This window comes from Triturus cristatus, chromosome 6 (assembly GCF_964204655.1).
Source record: "Triturus cristatus chromosome 6, aTriCri1.1, whole genome shotgun sequence".
Taxonomy (NCBI): domain Eukaryota; kingdom Metazoa; phylum Chordata; class Amphibia; order Caudata; family Salamandridae; genus Triturus; species Triturus cristatus.
In genome coordinates, this window is record NC_140589.1 from 198,664,595 (window position 1) to 198,682,359 (window position 17,765).

General features: G+C 46.3%; 1 protein-coding gene across 2 annotated transcripts in view; it reads right to left on the reverse strand.

Moving 5' to 3' along the window:
* The window catches only part of LOC146816634 (cytochrome P450 2K1-like), a 303,227-nt gene that overhangs the window by 73,318 nt on the left and 212,144 nt on the right, over positions 1-17,765 (reverse strand). For both annotated transcript variants that reach the window (XM_085610516.1, XM_085610515.1), the window contains exon 6: positions 6,567-6,708. In XM_085610516.1, coding sequence (XP_085466642.1) covers positions 6,567-6,708 — 142 coding nt within the window. The remainder of the gene's footprint in view (positions 1-6,566; positions 6,709-17,765) is intronic.

A 17,765-nucleotide genomic window follows, 5' to 3' on the forward strand; every position in this document is an offset into this window, starting at 1 on the left:
TCTACCTGCAATTTTTTCGATCCACAACAAAACACCTACGGCATGGAGTACCTCAGGACTCTGCACTGAGTCCACTGCTTTTTTAATATCTATATGGAGCTTCTCGCAACTCTCATTGCATCCCAGGGTGTGAAAGTAGTCCCCTATGCAGATGATGCCCAGGTGTTGTTTTCGTACAAAGAACATTCCGAGGCTGCCTTTCTCAGTTTTAAGGAGTGCCTGAAGAACATCTCTAAATGGATGAACAGCAACTGCCTAAAACTAAATGCAGATAAGACGCAAGGACTGTTCTTTAGTGATCCTTGCGGATTTCTGGTGGCCGGTAGAACTGGGCTCACTACCGGTCTTGACAAAGACAGCAAGGAATCTAGGCATTAAATGGGATACAGATTTGTCTTTTGCGGCTCAAGTTCGTCAGATCTCCTCAGCTTGCTTTGGAAAGCTGAGAATCTTCAAAAAAATTCCTTGATTTACTGCTGGAGGACAGCCGCAGGATCATAGTCCATGCAATGGTGACTTTGCGCTTGAAATACGCCGATAGTCTATATTTGGGGCTGTAAGTCTACCTGATTTACAGACTGCAGCTAGTGCAGAACGCAGCAGCAAGACTAATTCGGTGGGTACCTTTCTGCCATCATGTCTTTCCTCACCTGAGGCAGCTACACTGGCTCCCAGTAGCTAAGAGGATTGAATTCAAGGCTCTGACCCTGGCCTTCTGAGCTGCCCGGAACCTGGGCCCAGGTTACGCTAACTAAGCTTAGGCACAGTCCGTATCGACAGGAACAGACATTGAGATCTTATTATCAGTGTCTGCTCCATGTTCTGTGCTTTGCGAAGTCTCGACTTGGGGGAAGAACTTTCGCGGTCAGGACCTCTAGACTCTGGAACTCGTTACCATCTCATTTGCGCCAGATAGAATCGAAATGAGATTTCAGGAACATCTTAAAAACCGGACTCTTTAGTCAGGGTAGGGTTTAGACGGTTGGTTAATCCTCTACTGCAATCACTGCATAGTGCCGGGACACCTCTATTTGAGGTAGCTGTGCGCTTTATAAATGCTTATTGTATTGTACTGTACGAGCAGCTGTTGCCCACGCCACTTGCATTTTTTATGATATGTGTTTTTCACTGCAAAATGCATCCTTGCATCAACCATTGCCAAAGGGGTGCATTTCATGCTGAAATCTAGGGTTAAGTAACAGATTAACATTTTGTGTATTTTTAGCATAATATTTTCATATTTAGTATAATTATGCAAAAGCAAATTATGCTATTTCGGACACCCCTACAACTACTGACATCACCAAATACTATATTTTCATTTGTATGCTTTCTTAATAAATAAATAAATAAATAAAAGGGGTCTCAAATGTAGTGTGTTGCAGAAAAATGTGAACATTTTATTCCAAAATTAAATGAGAAACTGACATGAACAGTGGTTGACCACTAGATCTTTAGATGGAAACTTTGCTACTCATAGAAATGTACTAGTCTTTTTTTATTGCATTGTAGGGCATAGTTCACTATTAACCCATGTGAAATTGTCACAAATGCCGAGTAAACGTAACCCAGCTTTTAAGAAAGAGCCTGGTGGGCTTCTTCGTGTGTTGTTTAATTGTACGAATCTTGCTACTTTTTAATAGTAGGTGTAGAAATAAATAATAATATTCTAAATGTTAAATTATCCCTGCACCTAATTTGCGGTATTAGGATACATTTTCATACCTTATTAAATTAAGCCTAATTAGCTGTTGTCCTCATTGCGAGTGCTCTTCATATTATATTCTCTAAATAAAAGATTGAAAATAAATATCAATGCCTATTTCGTGGAATTCAGGCTTTCATAACTTTCCTTGGATATAACTGTTATACTGTCACCTATAAATTCACAATAAGCATTGGCAAAACCAGTTAGTCTGGGTTTTTATATTCAAAATCAAATGGGTAATCATTAAGTGCAGCTTAAATGTCCAGCAGCAACAAAGGGATGTAAATGGGTTGATCACAAGCTGAAAGACCTAGTAATAAAATAATGCACTCACCAATCATGGGGACATGCTAAGCCCACATAATGAGAATTGAAACAAAACACTGCACTTACTGTAAAGGCAAAACAAATTCAGTAAGATCATGGTTGAAATGTGTTAAGAACGCTGGAGGCTGAATATGGTTGAACTGGTTTATTCAGTGGCAACATGGTAGTGGAGACAGCAGCAGCAGCAGTGGCTCCACCAGGCACAGCTAAACTCCAACTGTAATTTCCTAGCAATACATGACCTCTGGGCTTGGACAGCGGAACCCCCTACCTCAAGTCTTAGATGATAGGATTTACATCTCCGGACAAGCACAGCTCTTCCTCTGGAAAGGTTTTCTCCAAGTGTTGATAACTTGCATCCCGTGCAATATTAAAGACACCCGAAAAGTCAGAAGCGCAGCTGCGTTCCATGTTATGTCTATATGTGTGTGGGGCGGACCGAAGCCGATTAACCAGTGGAGCTGTTTTCTGGCCTTGAACACGATGTACGGGATGAGAACTCAGAGCACAACAGAAATAGTGAAAGGCAGACACTTTCCATGTGAAGCAGCACGAGCAAAAGTGTTTACAGGAACCAAAGCATGTAGTGTGCATAAGCGGCAAGATGGCGGTGATGCAAAGCACGGACTAATGCTAACTTAGCACCCCTACACCCTCACGACACTTTAATGTGGGACTTTATTATCTCTGTCAATATGAGTGTTTCTACCATAGAACTACATGTCAAATTAGAATGTTACTTGTTACCAAGTGACATTAGAATGTATTGCTTTGAAGTTACAGTTTAGGTGTGTGCATCACTGAGTGACACGCAGCTGAAAGATAAGTACACTTAGTGTGCCTGCCACTGATGGGGTGCGTGAAATCACTGTCCAGGTATGCACATCACTGAGTGACACGCAGCTGAAGGATGAGAACGCTTAGTGTGCGCATCACTGATGGGGACATGCTTTAAATAATTTTGTGACCATCGCCGATCCTTTCCGAAGATAAAATCGTCTCCAGATTGAAGATCGATAAGCAAAGAATTGTCGTCGCAAGAATTGAAAAGAACAGCGGCTAACCCAAAGTGCCAAAATGGTCACTGTGGCAAAGCAGTGTTGCGTAGGAATGTCCAACGTGAACTGAGCTTGAGCAGAGCAAATCGACAGACGCGCACCAGCTTCCAATCTTTATCAGCATGAGGACGTCACAGTAGCACAGGACATGGATGCCCGAGTAAGTGAAGGATGGTGTGCTGCGGAAACAGCCCTCGCTCACGTGTGAGAAGGTAAACTGCTGCGCACAAGGAGGATTCCAGGTCTCGCCCAGTGTAGCGACAAAGGCAGAAGCACACAGAGAAATTAGCTGACGTTATGCTAAGCTTGTCAATTCATTAAAAGCAGATGCAAAGGTTTCGAATAGAGCCATGCAGATTATACCTTAGTAGATAACAGCAGAACAGTCATCAGAGCCAGTAGTGACAGTTTGTTTTCTCTTGTGGCAGATTAAGTTACATGCAGAGGTTACACACAGAGGGTTCCACCATGTAGCCAGGATTGTTCCCAAATTTTCGTAGTAACGAAGCTGGATGCTGAATATGGTTGAACAGGTTTATTCAGTGGCCACATGGTTGTGGAGACAGCAGCAGCAGTGGCTCCAACAGGCACAGCGCAACTCCAACTCTAATTTCCAAGCAATACATTCTAATGTCACTTGGCAGAAGTAACATTCTAAATAGCCATGTAGTTCTATGGTGGAAACACTCATATTAGCAGAGATAATTAAGTCCCACATTAAAGTCTATAAGAGTCCATACTCCAGAATGACAACTCAAAGAGGAGAAGGCTGAGGAGTAGTATGTAGTAATTTAGTATTGCGTCATGGCTTTTCAGTAAAAAGTGGTCAAGCCTTTCGGAAGCAATTTATGGTATGGTCATATTCATCATTTCTTTCACAACACACCCAAACATATCAGTGAAAAAAAATGCATTTATAGGCACTTTGGCTTTAGGAAGTGTGCCTCACGGGATGAAGTAACACACATGTGGGTAACAGCTGTACACTGGAGGAATGAGGATGACAGAAGATTTCTTGAACTTTGAAGCTGTCTGCTGGGAGCATTTGACTGGTGCATTTATTGTAGATTACTTAGCTACATTAAAACCTCAGCTACAAATACAGTACAATTTGACAGAAAACAATATTTGGTTAATGAGAGATTCCTCTAGTACTTCTCTTGGTCCTCTTGCCTCTCCTGTCCTCTTCTGACCCACCCTATGCGCCATGCCAAATTTAAAAATAACTTGGCGATTGCCTGCCACATTTTAAAAAGAGGCCTATAACAAAATGCTGCTATGGTGGGACCTTCTGTTCCTTCCTGTAGGCCTTGCACCCTTATTGTTTTTTGGTGAGCTTGTTTTTCCAAGTCCTCACATTTTAGTGCCAGAGATTCCAATTGTGTTTGGTAGAGACTAACCTGACCCATTATGTTTGACTTTGCTTATTCCACCTCCTGAACTTTCATTTGTATGTCATTAATGCTAGTTCCTAAACATTCTAAATTATTCAGCTGAACTGCAGTCTGTTAACCCATGTTGGCCTTTACAGATGCGATAGCATTGCAGATGCCCTCCTTAATTTTTTTCCCTTAATTCATTTTTAAATGGTTGGACAACGGATAGCAGACCATTTTAGAAGTATCTGCAGAAGACCCCACAGAGGACTGAGGTGTTGTAATCTGCAAGAGTGCTTCTAAGAAATTCATCAGTTTCTTGTATGTTCGCCTCTTAGGTGACATATGCATTAACTATAGTTTCTACTCAATGTCTACTGTCTCTGGTATCAAGAAACTGCTTCAAAAGTATCTTGATGCCATTCTGAGCAAGTTAACAGCTTTTATGATGATGTGATGATTTGTGAGAGGATAACGTTGGCTACTCTTTCCACCACAAAGCTTCTGTCTGTAAACTTAGCTTTTTCGATCCACCATAAGAAGAGACTGTGATGTCTGTTCATACTGGTTTCTTACATGGGGGTAACAGATCATTCAAAGGGTCTCACTGTCGTTTCTGGGCTTGGTTTGATGCTTTAGGTTTCCTGAGTCACTGTTGTGCTTTTCCTCAAGCCTCTTTATGTACCTCTCATGCTAACCTCTTTCAATCATGTACCCCAAGCATATATGCTCTCATAGGACATGGCACTCCCGCTGGAATTATGCCTCTATTTAGACTTGTGCCACTCTTTGTCAATGTTCCTGAGTCTTCTAGCTCCCACAGCACAGCTGTATGTTTTATTGGGGCTCTTCTGCCCACACCATCTTCTCACCATACAAGATGGACAAGCACCATTTTATAGGATTGCCTTCGCCTCTTAATCTTCTTTGAATGGCCAATCAGCTTTGCTCACAGGCAACTTCAGTGCAGTGTCTCATCTGTCTGGAGGTTTTTCTCTGCCATTTTTTTTGCTATATCTACCCCACGGTCCCGATCTTTATCAGCCTGGTAAAGAGGGTCCCAGTGGAGTTCTAACGTAGCATGGCTATCATGGTCGGTGTCATAGCCACCCCCCTCATTTTGGCTTCTAAAACAAACATTGTGCACATGGGCAAAAAACTTTTGTCTCCCTGGATGGAAGTGCCTATAAGTGAGCCTTACACAGTGTGTCCATGGTAAGAAAATTATAAAGGCATAGTATTCTGTTTTTGGATCACAATAACTAGAAACAGAGCATTTGGAAGAAGCCAATGAATATTATGTGTCTGCTTGTTTGCCTTTGTCTTTCTGCTAAGAGACCTTGTTGGGCAGTTCATTGTGTATTTCAGTTGATCCACATTTTTTACAGTAATAAAAACCCCATATATAGGAAATGTACTTAAAGAGGAAAGTGGCAAGTTATTTTCCATGAAGGACTTTCCAGAAAGCATTGATTGTTGGCTTTTGAAAAGTAACTTATGTACTCTCAGTTACTGAAATGGCTAGTTAACCTTCATATGAACCATGTGTTTTTTTCACCTACTGTTTTGTCTGAAGCATTTTGCATTCAGCCTTTTTTGATTGGATGAGCTGGATCATTCCAATGCTGATGTCATGGAACTGTGTTTTCTTTTGCATATTTCTATGGCATTCGACTCTTAGTAGCACTGGATGGGAGAGCATGTCCTGTCCTTTCCTCGTTCCCCTTATTTGACTGTATCTTTTAGCTAACTTTCAATACCACCCATCCCCTGTATGTCATTTCTCATTTCTCCCAGGCTCCATTTAATCTTCTTCCACTATCTCACTGCTCCCACCAGCTTCACTCTCTTTCCCCATTGTGTGGCCTTGCTCAACATCGTCCTCATTGATCCCAGTCCCCTAGCCGTTCATTTACCTCCTGCCTCCCTCCCATCCTTACCTGGTCCTCCTAAAATGTCCATGATCCAACCCCACACTGTTTCCTTGCATCCATACTTGTTAATTCCAATACAAAAAAAGAAAATAGGCAAAATCAATTAGCTTTGCCACTGTTTAAGGGTGATTACAAAGTTAATAGTACATTTTAAATTCCTTACTTTGAATATCGGGGTATTTCATCATAAGTAGCATCCCCCAACGAAGAGATGTGGATGTGGTCTCCATTCCAGCTGAAAAGAGGTTTCTCACAATGCTTTTTAGGTTCTTATCATTGAAGTATGTATCAAGGTTAGAATTTTCCTAGGAAGAGAAAGGTATAGTTACCTGTTAAGCAATTAATTTATTAGTCAGGAGTGCCAACCTCCTACTACAGCTCAAGCTAGTATCTTTGATGTGAAAGCAATATCTAGAGTCATAATAAAATACATGTGTTGTGGCTGTTGTTGTTTTATTGTTAGTAATATTGCCCTATTGCCATTGTCAAGTCAAGTGTATCGCATTTTCGAATCAATTAATCTATGTGCTTTGTAAAGTGCTGTTTTTTGACACATAATCATAGTATAGGACTCAAGATCGTGGAAAGGCTGTATTTTATCATAGTCAACCCACAACCCAGTCTATTAAAGAATGTATATGCAGTAAATCAGACAAGTTATGTACACACACAGCTCCTTGTGATGGTCTCCTCTTAGTCAGGCTGGGGCCCCTGTAAAAGGATGACTCAGACCTGGGTATCAGGTGCTGCTGTGGGGGACATCTGAGCATAGCCTAGCCCCCTACTTTATTAATCCACTGATACTGTAGCGGCATCAGGATGTCGGCATGGTTCAACATGTCACAGCAAGCATTTCATGTGACATACTACATCCCTCGCCAAATCAAAATAGTTTGTAACTGGAACTGTTCAAGCTTGACCACAAAGAGCAAGCAAACAAACGAACAAAGTCCACGAGCTGCTATCAATGAGCTACAGAGTACACACAAAGTCATTCAACCCTGCAGTTCCCCCACGTGGGTTCTCAAGTAATATCGATGACTTGGGAGTTGGGAAACTTCATCATGAGGCACTTAGGATTCAGCCGGTGATGTTGGAAGCACATCCATTTCGTGAGCCGCCATCTCCTAACAAGAAAGTGTATCAAAAGAGTTGCCGATGGTGGCATTACCACTCGGGTGTTCTTATGGTACAACTATCCTAGTTTGGTGGGTTTTGAAACTTCTGTCAACCTTACACTTTTGAAAAGCTGAGATGTCCCTTGTCACTAGCTCACCACTTTTTTTTGGCCATTCCCATATCCCCTTGTCTCTGGATCACCAGTAATGGATGTCTCTCAACGGGCAAGCAGACCTTCCCTCCACTCATCCTGCTGACAATCAGCACCCAGTCATCCACCACCAGTGTCTTGAGACTTGCAAGAATGACTTGTCCTGATGTTGCTCTCTGCCCGGAATGTTGGCTCACATTTGGGTCTACAGTATCCAGAGACCATGAGGGCTGTGGGGAGTAAAATCCTGTTCAACTCAGCCAAATAAAACATCAGAGATAGAGCTCCGAGCGGTGAAATGAAGGATCTTCCTGCAGGCACCAAGGAACCGGTATATAGTGTCCTCAATGTCCTCATGTTGTTTGACGCAAATCCTAATGGCTTTGTTTAGTGTCCTCATCATACGTTCTACCTCCCCATTTGTTTGGGGCTATCTTGGTGTTATCCTTCGGTGGGTGGCGCTGAGGTATGCTTTAAAATCACCACTCTCTAGATTAAAATGGAGCAAGATGGCACCCAAGCGATAATCTGTTTTGCCTGCTGCTCCCCTCTCACATCGTCTCGCTAATAAGTCCAGTTTGCAGAGCATATGTGCTAGACCTGGCACCATTGGTGTTGTCTCCCTTCTATCTTTCGCTTTTGTCTCCTCTGTGTTTGCTGGTGTTAGATGCTCTGGGCGCTGTGCCACTGCTATTCAGTGCCACAGCGCTAATGCTCCCTATTGTAGAATGACTGTATGAATTGGTATTCCCTATAACCCTAGCTGACCCAGGGAACATGTTTGGAGAGTCGAATTTGGTATGCCCGAGCTCAGAATGTTAGAGTGCGTCTTTTGGTGGGGATTATTTTTCTATTCTGTTTGGGAGTGCCACTTTTGGAGAGCGGGTATTTTCTTGCCTAAATCTTCCAGGGTGCTCTGCTGTTATGTGTATTGGTTGTCTGGTTTTGGAGGGACAGGGCAGGCTGAGCCCGACCTGGATTGAACAGAGAGATCTGCAGTTGGAGTATGGGGAGGGGTGACCCTTTGATCTGAGCAGGGCTGTGCCTGGCAAGGTGAATGATGGCTCCACATCCCACTGTGCGTCTGATGGCAGACCCCTCTTCCTGAAAGGCAGGATTGTAAATAAAGAGCTCCAGGACCACACCGAACTGGTTCTGGATGGGTTCAGTGACTTGTGACTTTTGAGAACAAAGACTTCTGGTGTATAAATATTTGTGCTAAAACCCCTACACGGTGAGTTACTTCTGGATGTCAAGACAAACCTCTGTCCGTGTAACTAGAGGTAAAGGACTTTGAAACTTCTATCTATCTTGCTGAAGCAACTTCCCAAGGGCCTGATTTAAGCTTGCCTCCTGCTGAAGTCTCAGGGACATTAGACTTCACCCATCAGCCTTCTGAATTTTTATTGAGGGGGATTCTACTCGCAGGTGAGGTTTCTGTCGAGAATTCCGGAGCCTCTGGGTCTACTGCGGGGAACACGGGCTGAGAATCATTGCTATCGCTATTGGGGGCCGCCGCAGCTGAGGAGCTGTTGCCGCTGAGAGCCCGCATTTGTCCGTGCTATGAGAATCATCGTTATCGCTATTGTGGGCTGTTGCTGCCGAGGAGCTGTTGCCGCTGAGAGCCCGCATTTGCCTGTACTACAAGAATCATTGCTATCTCTATTGTGGGCCGCTGCAGCTGAGGAGCTGGTGCCGCTGAGAGCCCGCATTTGCCTGTGCCACAAGAATCATCACTATCGCTATTGTGGACCGCTGCAGCTGAGCAGTTGTTGCCGCTGAGAGCCCGCATTTGCCTGTGCTACGAGAATCATCGCTATCGCTATTGTGGGCCACCGCAGCTGAGGAGCTGTTGCCGCTGAGAGCAGGAATCAGACGGCGCGAGGGGGTATAAAACCTGGCACTGAGACCGAGTGACAAAGCTCTCCCCCGGGCACAGAAGAGCCCCCACCAGGGGGAAGCACAGTAAGAGCACTAAAAAGAAAAAAGGAGAGGAAAATCAAACAAAAAAAGCTGAGGGCCTGCAGAGGGGAAAGGAAGGCCACACAGGTGGAGTGTGGGGTGGTTGACTTAGGGGCCAAAATAAGAGAGAGAGGGGAAAATTAAAGCAGCCCCCAAAAAATTAACCCTCACCATGGGGAAGTCCACCTGGGAGAAAGATCAGTATCCTCAGGACCAGGAGGTCGACAATGTTGAAAGCTCAGGATCGGGTGGCAGAGGATGCGCGTATCACCAGGAGCCTCCTCCCGGCCCATCGCTTCAGGATATACTCCCGGCCATCGAGACCTCCAGGATTGCCGTCGATAACAAAAAAGATACCCTGAAAGAGGATTTGGAAATCCTTCGAGAGGATCGCAGACGCCTGGCGGAAAAAGCCACAACCAATGAGAGCGATATCAAAGACATGAGACCGTTGGTCTCTGCAGCGTTGGATAAACTTGCTGATATGGAAAAGAGGGTGCACACTTTAGAACTAAGCGTGGAGGATGCTGAAAATAAGTCACGCTGCAATAATTTGAGGGCTGTGGGACTTCTGGAGAAAGTTGAAGTTAACGACATGGTCGCATATCTGGAAGAATGGATCGGGGATAATGTTGCGGCGGAAGGCCTCTCTCCTACTTTGCTCTGGAACGCGCTCACAGGGTTCTGGCATGACCACGTTCACCGGGGGGACATTCACGACCAGTGGTGGCACGCCTGTTGTTCTATAAAGATCGAGACTATGTGCTCCGCCAAGCCAGGCTAAAAGACCACATAGTGGTGGACAATAGTCCAGTTAGAATTTTACCGGATTTCTCACAAGAGGTACAAAACAAGCATTTGCAATGCAATAGGTCTCGCATGTATGCGAGTTTAAGCTATTGGCATTGTAAATGACAATGCCTTTTATCTGTGACGAGGAAAGCTTGCACTGCTGCCAGATTGCCCTGTGTTTTGTGACGGGGAAAGTTTGCACTACTGCTGCCCGATTGCCATGTGTTCTGTGACGAGGAAAGCTTGCACTGCTGCCAGATTGCCATGTGTTCTGTGACGAGGAAAGCTTGCACTGCTGCCAGATTGCCATGTGTTCTGTGACGAGGAAAGCTTGCACTGCTGCCCGATTGCCATGTGTTTTGTGACGGGGAAAGCTTGCACTGCTGAAGCCCGATTGCAATGAGTTCCATGTAGGGGAAAGCTGTTGCTACTCCTCCAACTGCACCTGTTCTCCAAAGGACTGAAGCTACACAGTTTCTTGCCAAGACGTTCCTGTTCTAGGAAGGTTTCCGCTCATGTTGTCCCATCTCATGAACAAACAAAGGATATATTTACCGTAACTGCATAACAGCCCTATGAATCAAGGACGATTTCAAAATATTTGATGGGATATACCAAGATCTGCAGTCCTGAGTAAGGTGCCTGGCCTCATGGGGCAATATTAGATAGCCGAAAAATTGTGACGAAAACTGGTAGTGTCCATTGTTCCACCCTCTTGTTTTAATCTTGTAGTATGGAGACACCAGTAAAACATATTTTGAGCTAATCCACACTCAATTAATATAGGTCTGAGTACAACAAGGGGAGAACAAAAACTGCACTATCAGTGAACAGTAGTGCGCCTCTGTTACCCAGGGGTATATGTTGTAGCCTCCGATGAGGCACAGCACGCTGGGTAGGTAAAAATGTATACTGCAAGGACATAAAAATATGCTAATTCCATCAGAGTTTTGGCGGTGTCGTCCAGGACTGTTCTATTTCTCGAATGTTGACGTCTGTCTCTGGAGAGCGTACAACAGTCCTTTAACTCCTCTGACCCTCTCTTTAGTGTGTTAGCCGCCCGTATCGCACCTTCGGGTATGTGTGAGAGTAGCGTGTGATGTCCCTCCTGCGAGCCGTCCTTCACTCATTATGTGTATTAGGGTCGGCCTCGCTGCTGCCCATGTTGTGCAGCTCATGTGCTGTGAAGCCTGGTATTAAGCCCTCCACTACAGGACATAGAACACAATGTGCATCGCCATTGACAGGGCCAATTGGCAGACTTCTGAGATGCTAAATAAAATTTAGCTCACAACTTATTTCTTTCAGGCAATGAACTGGGTGAAATAGCCCAGCCAGTGAGAGAGCAGAGGGAGCATCTCACTTCCAACAGGCTAAGATGAACACTCCCTGGGTAAACAAAGAGGTGTGCTAAAAGGACACACCGCAGAACAACGCGCAGAGCAGCAGCTCAAGTGTTTAAAGAGACAATGAGAAACGGCGGACACCCCTCTTCCTGGGCTTGGAGGTTGGTGTGAATTGGGTGGAACTGAAGCAGGCCCTGCCTTGGACACGTGCTGCCCACGAGAGCCGGCGGTGATGCAAGAAGACAGTGTGTCTCTACCAATATAAAAAGGTGCTGCCTTAAAATAGAACTAGGCGCGCCCACCGCCAGGAGTACGAAGGGCGCTGGTCTCATCCCCAGGTAGAAATGGCTTCTCTGGGGCTGTAAAGCTAATGGGACTTCAGCATCCCAACACCGCTCTGCTTCACAGCCGCAAATTTGTGTGACGTCATCTGCATGGGCTTAAGGAAGGGGGTAGGGGCAGAGCTTCGGGAGCCCCCCCCCCCCCCCAATGGAGATACTATCCACGCCCCTCTGCCCCCAAGATCTTAAAGTGAAAACTGAAGCTTAAACAGAGGCAGTCACAACAGGTTTCTCTGGAGTCATGCCACACATCCCCGCCTCCTTGAAGCAGTGCGATTGGTGGAATAAACTCTGCTGTGAGGGAGTGGGAGGCAGGCCATGCCCTTGTTGTTTTATTGATTCTTTAATTGTGGTCACTGGCGTGTTGAATCCCTCCTATAATCCCCATGTGAAGCCAGCAGAGGAACGCAAGGCGGACGATGCTGTTTTATGTAAACTGACTGAGAAAGAGAAACGATCCTATGAAAGGCCTAAAGCCCCAATGACAGCAGTTAAATAATCCCCAAAACAGAGGTCTCTGCGGCCCTGCAGAGGCTGCCCTTCCAGGGGTCGCCTGGAGGGAGTGCAGCATGGGGGCACATGGGCATGTAGTTCTCTTTGGTCCAGCGTCTCTGTAAACATTAGCTAGATGCGAAGTGAATGTGATTTGGCTTTCAGAGCTGCTGGGAATGTTTGTGCAATCGGAGGCTGTGTTTCCACAGGAGTGCGGGGCACTTGGCATCTTTTAGCAGGGCTTGTTACAACTGAGCGAAGGTTTCCTTTGAACTCGGTAGGGGAGAAAGCGGGGAACTGTTTACTGCTGTAGGGAATTGGTTTAAAGTCGAAGGAGGGTGAGAAGGGAAGGGGGAATGGAAGGAGCAGAGGAGCAGCTGTGCATGTGCACGCCATCGTGCACTCAAGCTTTAGGCCAGCAAACCATGTGGGTAGCACTTTTGAAAGCCCACTTACAAAATGTCTCAAAGAGACAGCTTTCGCTGTCTCAGCGAGACCTAAACAGTGAGCATCCTTCCTGGCAGCGAAATGAAAGCTACGCCAACTGGGGACTCAGTACTCAATGATATTTCCAGCTAAACTACGTGTGGTGACAGCACCAGGAGTACGTTCTTTGCAACGCCAAAGGAAGTGTGGGATTGGGTTGACCACCAGGCACCCACAAGGAGGGCTAGGAGGCCAAGGGAGAACCGGGGGAAGTCAACAGATTGCACTCTGAGAAGGGGAGGTCGGACCCGAGGTCCCCCACTCAATGGGTAAGAGTTAGAGCAGTGGCTGCGATTGCTTCAATGAGTGCATCAGAGGCTGGAGACGTGCCCTCACCAACAGGGGAAGAATCCAGAGATTCAGGCTCAGATCATAGCTCCGACACAACATGGGGACGCAGACTAGATCTCCCAGAAGTAACTCCGAGATAGGCAGAGGACATTATCTGAACTGTAACCGCCAAGTAAGTATAAGAGGAGGCTGTGCTGAGGGGAGAGAGGGTCTACTGAAGAGAGGTCCATGGACTGGTGATTGGGAATGTCACCTAATATGTAGAAGCGCTATGCTGGGTGGCGGGGATGGCCCCGGGTTAGCAAGAGGTTTTGGTTTTACCTTCCTCCTAGGCGGCTTCCACTACCCCCGCTCATTATTCTTTTTTGGGTTCTAGATGCTAAATTTGCATAGAGTTTAGATGGGGAGAAACACTCACTTGTTCTGGGGGGTCGGAGTTTGTGGTTTAAGAAGTTGTTAATTGGGGTCGCTGCAGGATCCATAAGTCAATTGATATGTTGTCTGAAACATCTGAGGGTTGCACTGACCCCCATGAAAGTAATGGCTGCAAATGAGGGGCGGACCGAGGTAACCAAGTGCTGTAGAAATGGATAATACTATGACTTACAAGATCATGTCCTGGAATGTCATAGTAATACATACGATGAAGAAGTGACACAAAGTATTCTCCTACTTAAATAGAAGAGGGGTCCATATAGCTCTTCAGCAGGAGACGCACCTCCTGGCTCCTGAAGGGGCTGCACTGCAGCGATGTTGGTGGGCATGAACCTATTACACTTCCTTCTCGGCATTTGCAAGGGGGGGATGATCTGGATAAGGGAAGGGGCCCCATTTCAATGTACAGAAGACTGGATTGACCCGGAGGGTCTATATGTTGTAATCACTGGATGCTTGGATGGCCAGGAAGTGACAATCATAAACCTGCATGGTCCTAACTCTGACCAAAGTGCGTTCCTGACTGCTATGTTTATCACATTGGCACCCCACCTGTTACACTCCAAAATTTTGGGGGCAGACTTTAATTGTGTGGCTGACCCGATTTTGGATCGCTCACATCCGCCGCTTAGAGACGCCCCGACTGTTAGGGTAGCGAGAACTTTCACAGAGTGGCAATCTAGATTGGGGTTGGTGGGAACATGGAGGCGCACGCACCTGACGACTAGGGATTATTCCCATTTCTCACACGAGCATGGTTTACATATCCGCCTGGACACCTTCCTGTGCTACGCTGACATCTATATTCTTGTGCGGTGGAATACCTTTCATGCATGATATCTGATCATAACCCAGTCTTGATGAGTTTATAGTACGGTCTGAGCCTCCAGCCCATCCCCACTTGGCGGCTCAAACCAGAAGCCCTGGAGGATCAAGAGATCCTCGAGGCAACGCGAGGCCATAGAACCTGCTTCTTCTCTGAGAACACTGACTCCACCTCATCCAGGTTGATGGAAAGGGATGCCTTTAAGGCAGTGATCTGGTGACAGAAATAGAAAAAGCAGACCAGACATTACGGGGCCTAGAGAGGCGTAGACCGGAACACCCAGAGCTTCACATGGACCTCCTAGATGCAAAGGACAATGTAGCTGCGCTTGAGGAGAGTTTGCGCTGCTTTGATTACAAAAAATATATGAAGCAAACCCACGAGGAAAGGGAAAAAACAGGATCTCTTTTGGCATGGCTGGTCAACCCGGCTCCTAAGGGGTACCCCCATAGTTGACATTGTTGATCAAAATGGCATCACCTATATGGGCAGGAGGAGATAAACACTAGGTTCCTGGACTACTGTAAGTCCCTTTACAAGAGCACAGGAGGACAGAAGGAGGTATCATTGGCAGACTTTCTGGCTCCACTTCCCCTCTCTACCCTGACTGAAAAAAATGCCACAGCTTTGGGGGCAGCAATTACTATGTCGGAAATACGGGGTGCTATTAAAGACTTAGCCCAGGGGTAAAGTCCCGGGAACGGATGGGCTGCCTGCCGAAATGTATGCAGCCTATGTGGAGGATTTGGGTCTGGGGCTGGTGGGGATGTACGAAGCAGAGAAAGGTTGGAGAGCTTCCGAGTCCAAGAGAGGCACTGGTGATTCCTCTGCTTAAGCTGGGCAAATCACCGTTAGACTGTGTGGCCTATAGACCATTATCAATGCTTAATTTAGATTTTTAAATATTAAGCAAAATTTTGACAGCGAGACTTCTCCTGTTCATGACTACATTGGTTCAACCAGATCAGGCGGGGTTTATTCCGGGCAAAAACACAGCTCTTAACATCAGACGGTTACTGTCTATGCTGAGGCAAGCAACCGGGGGACGGAGGTGGAGCAACTTTTGCCATTGACATAGAAAAGCCTGGAATGGGGGTACTTATACAGGGTCTTGGAGCAAATGCAGCTGGGGCAAGAGTTTATACGCTGGGTTCAGCTGCTATATGCAGAACCACTGGCAAGAGTACGAACAGGCCGGGCAATATCTGGGCCATATAGGGTGGAGAGGTGGACTCGCCAGGGGTGTCTTCTATCCCCACTGGTGTTCGCGCTAGCTATTGAGCCACTGGCTAGTTTAGCTCGGCTGGGAAAAAAATATCAAGGTCTACAAATTGGAGGATGGGCACACCGCATTGCACTCTATACAGATAACCTACTCCTTTTTTTTTTAGGGACTTGGGAGGGAAATTGCGAGGGGCTAGAGAAATGATGGCAGAGTTTGCTGAGTTGTCAGGGCTCAAAGCGAACTGCCAGACTTTTCCCACTAACGCGGAACCAGGAACCACCGAGGAGTTGGGAGAGCTGATATGGGAACCCCATTTTTTAAAGTATCTGGCCGTCAAGATATATCACTCCCAAGCCGATCTCCAAGAAGGCAATATAGGTGGGATTTTAAGGTCCCTAAAAGAGAGCATGGCATCTGGAGTGCCCTCCCTTTATCAGTAGGTGGCAGAGTGGCTTTGTTAAAAATGATAGCCCTTCCACGCCAATTATATCTGTTTACCGCTCTACTTGTGTGGATTCCGAGGGCCAGGTTCCGGGAGCTTGAATCTTGTCCGGTGTCATTTATCTGGGGGACAGGTAGACGCAGCTTGGCTATGGTGACTCTCAAACGAACAACGGAGGAAGGGGGACTGGCAGTCCCTGACTTTGAATCATACTATCTAGCCGGGCAACTGCAATGGTTTACCCAATGGATAGAGGGGAGACTGACACCGGAGAAAGAGCTGGGACCCTTTATACTGGAATGAGTGGTAATCCTGCGGACACTTTAGAGGGTTGGGGGAGCACCACAAAAGGGTACCAATGAACTGCATGTGGTCCGATGTTGCTGCGGGATGTGTTTACAAAAAATGCAAACCTGAGTGCCCTACTCACCAGACCTTCCAATGACAATACTGCAGGCGCTACCCCACGGGGGACAGTGGGGAGGGCTTGAGGACTGAGTCCAGTCGGGGGCCACTAAAACGGGTGATCTTTATGAGGAAGGAGCCCTAGGACTTTAGATCATGCTGGGACATCCCTCAGGGACATTTCCTATTATATGGAGAAGTTACCAAAGCAATTAGGAGACACTGGGGAATGGTCACTGTACTACCTAAAAGCCACGCCACAAGTGGATATATAGGAACAGCAGGGGGTTAGAGCAAAGCGGCCACGTGTCTGTACAAAGCGATTGGCAGAGACTCCATTCAACCCCTGACGACATTAAGAAACAAGTGGGAGGCAGATTTGGGTACTCAGATCGAGGACGCTGACTAGATCAATACGTTAGATAGAACCTTTAGAGTTTCGAGAAATGCTCGATTCAAATTAATCAACTTTTATATACTCCATAGGGTCTACCTCACCCCAGAGCATATTAATAGATACTTCCATAGAGAGGACGCATGCTGCCCAAGGTGCGGAGAAAATGGAGCGGATATGATACACATGTTTTGGAATTGCCTAGTGGTACATAGATTCTGGCAAGTGGTCACGGCTACAGTGGTTGCAATAATAGAGCGAATAGTGCCAGGGGGACCAGCGCTATGCCGTCTAAGCTTATTCCCCCACACAGCTAGAACCAGGGTCACTGATAGGTTTCTGGAACTTGCCCTCATATTGGCTAACCGACAAATCACAATACACTGTAAGGCGCTCAGGGGACCTCATCTGGCTGTGTGCAAGTGGGAGCTGGAAACATGGGCAGGATGTGAGTGCAGGGTGCTACTCAGCAATGCACGTAGAGGGATAGGAGCAATAGAACGGGCTAGAGCGTAGGAGGTACTAGTAGAGGGAATGAGAAACCCGGAGCCAGACTCCGTCTGATCCTACCCCTCAACGCGCTCTCAGCAGGGGACCCCACCACATCATGAACAAGAAGGAAATGTGGAAGGAACCCAATGACACATTTTACCTT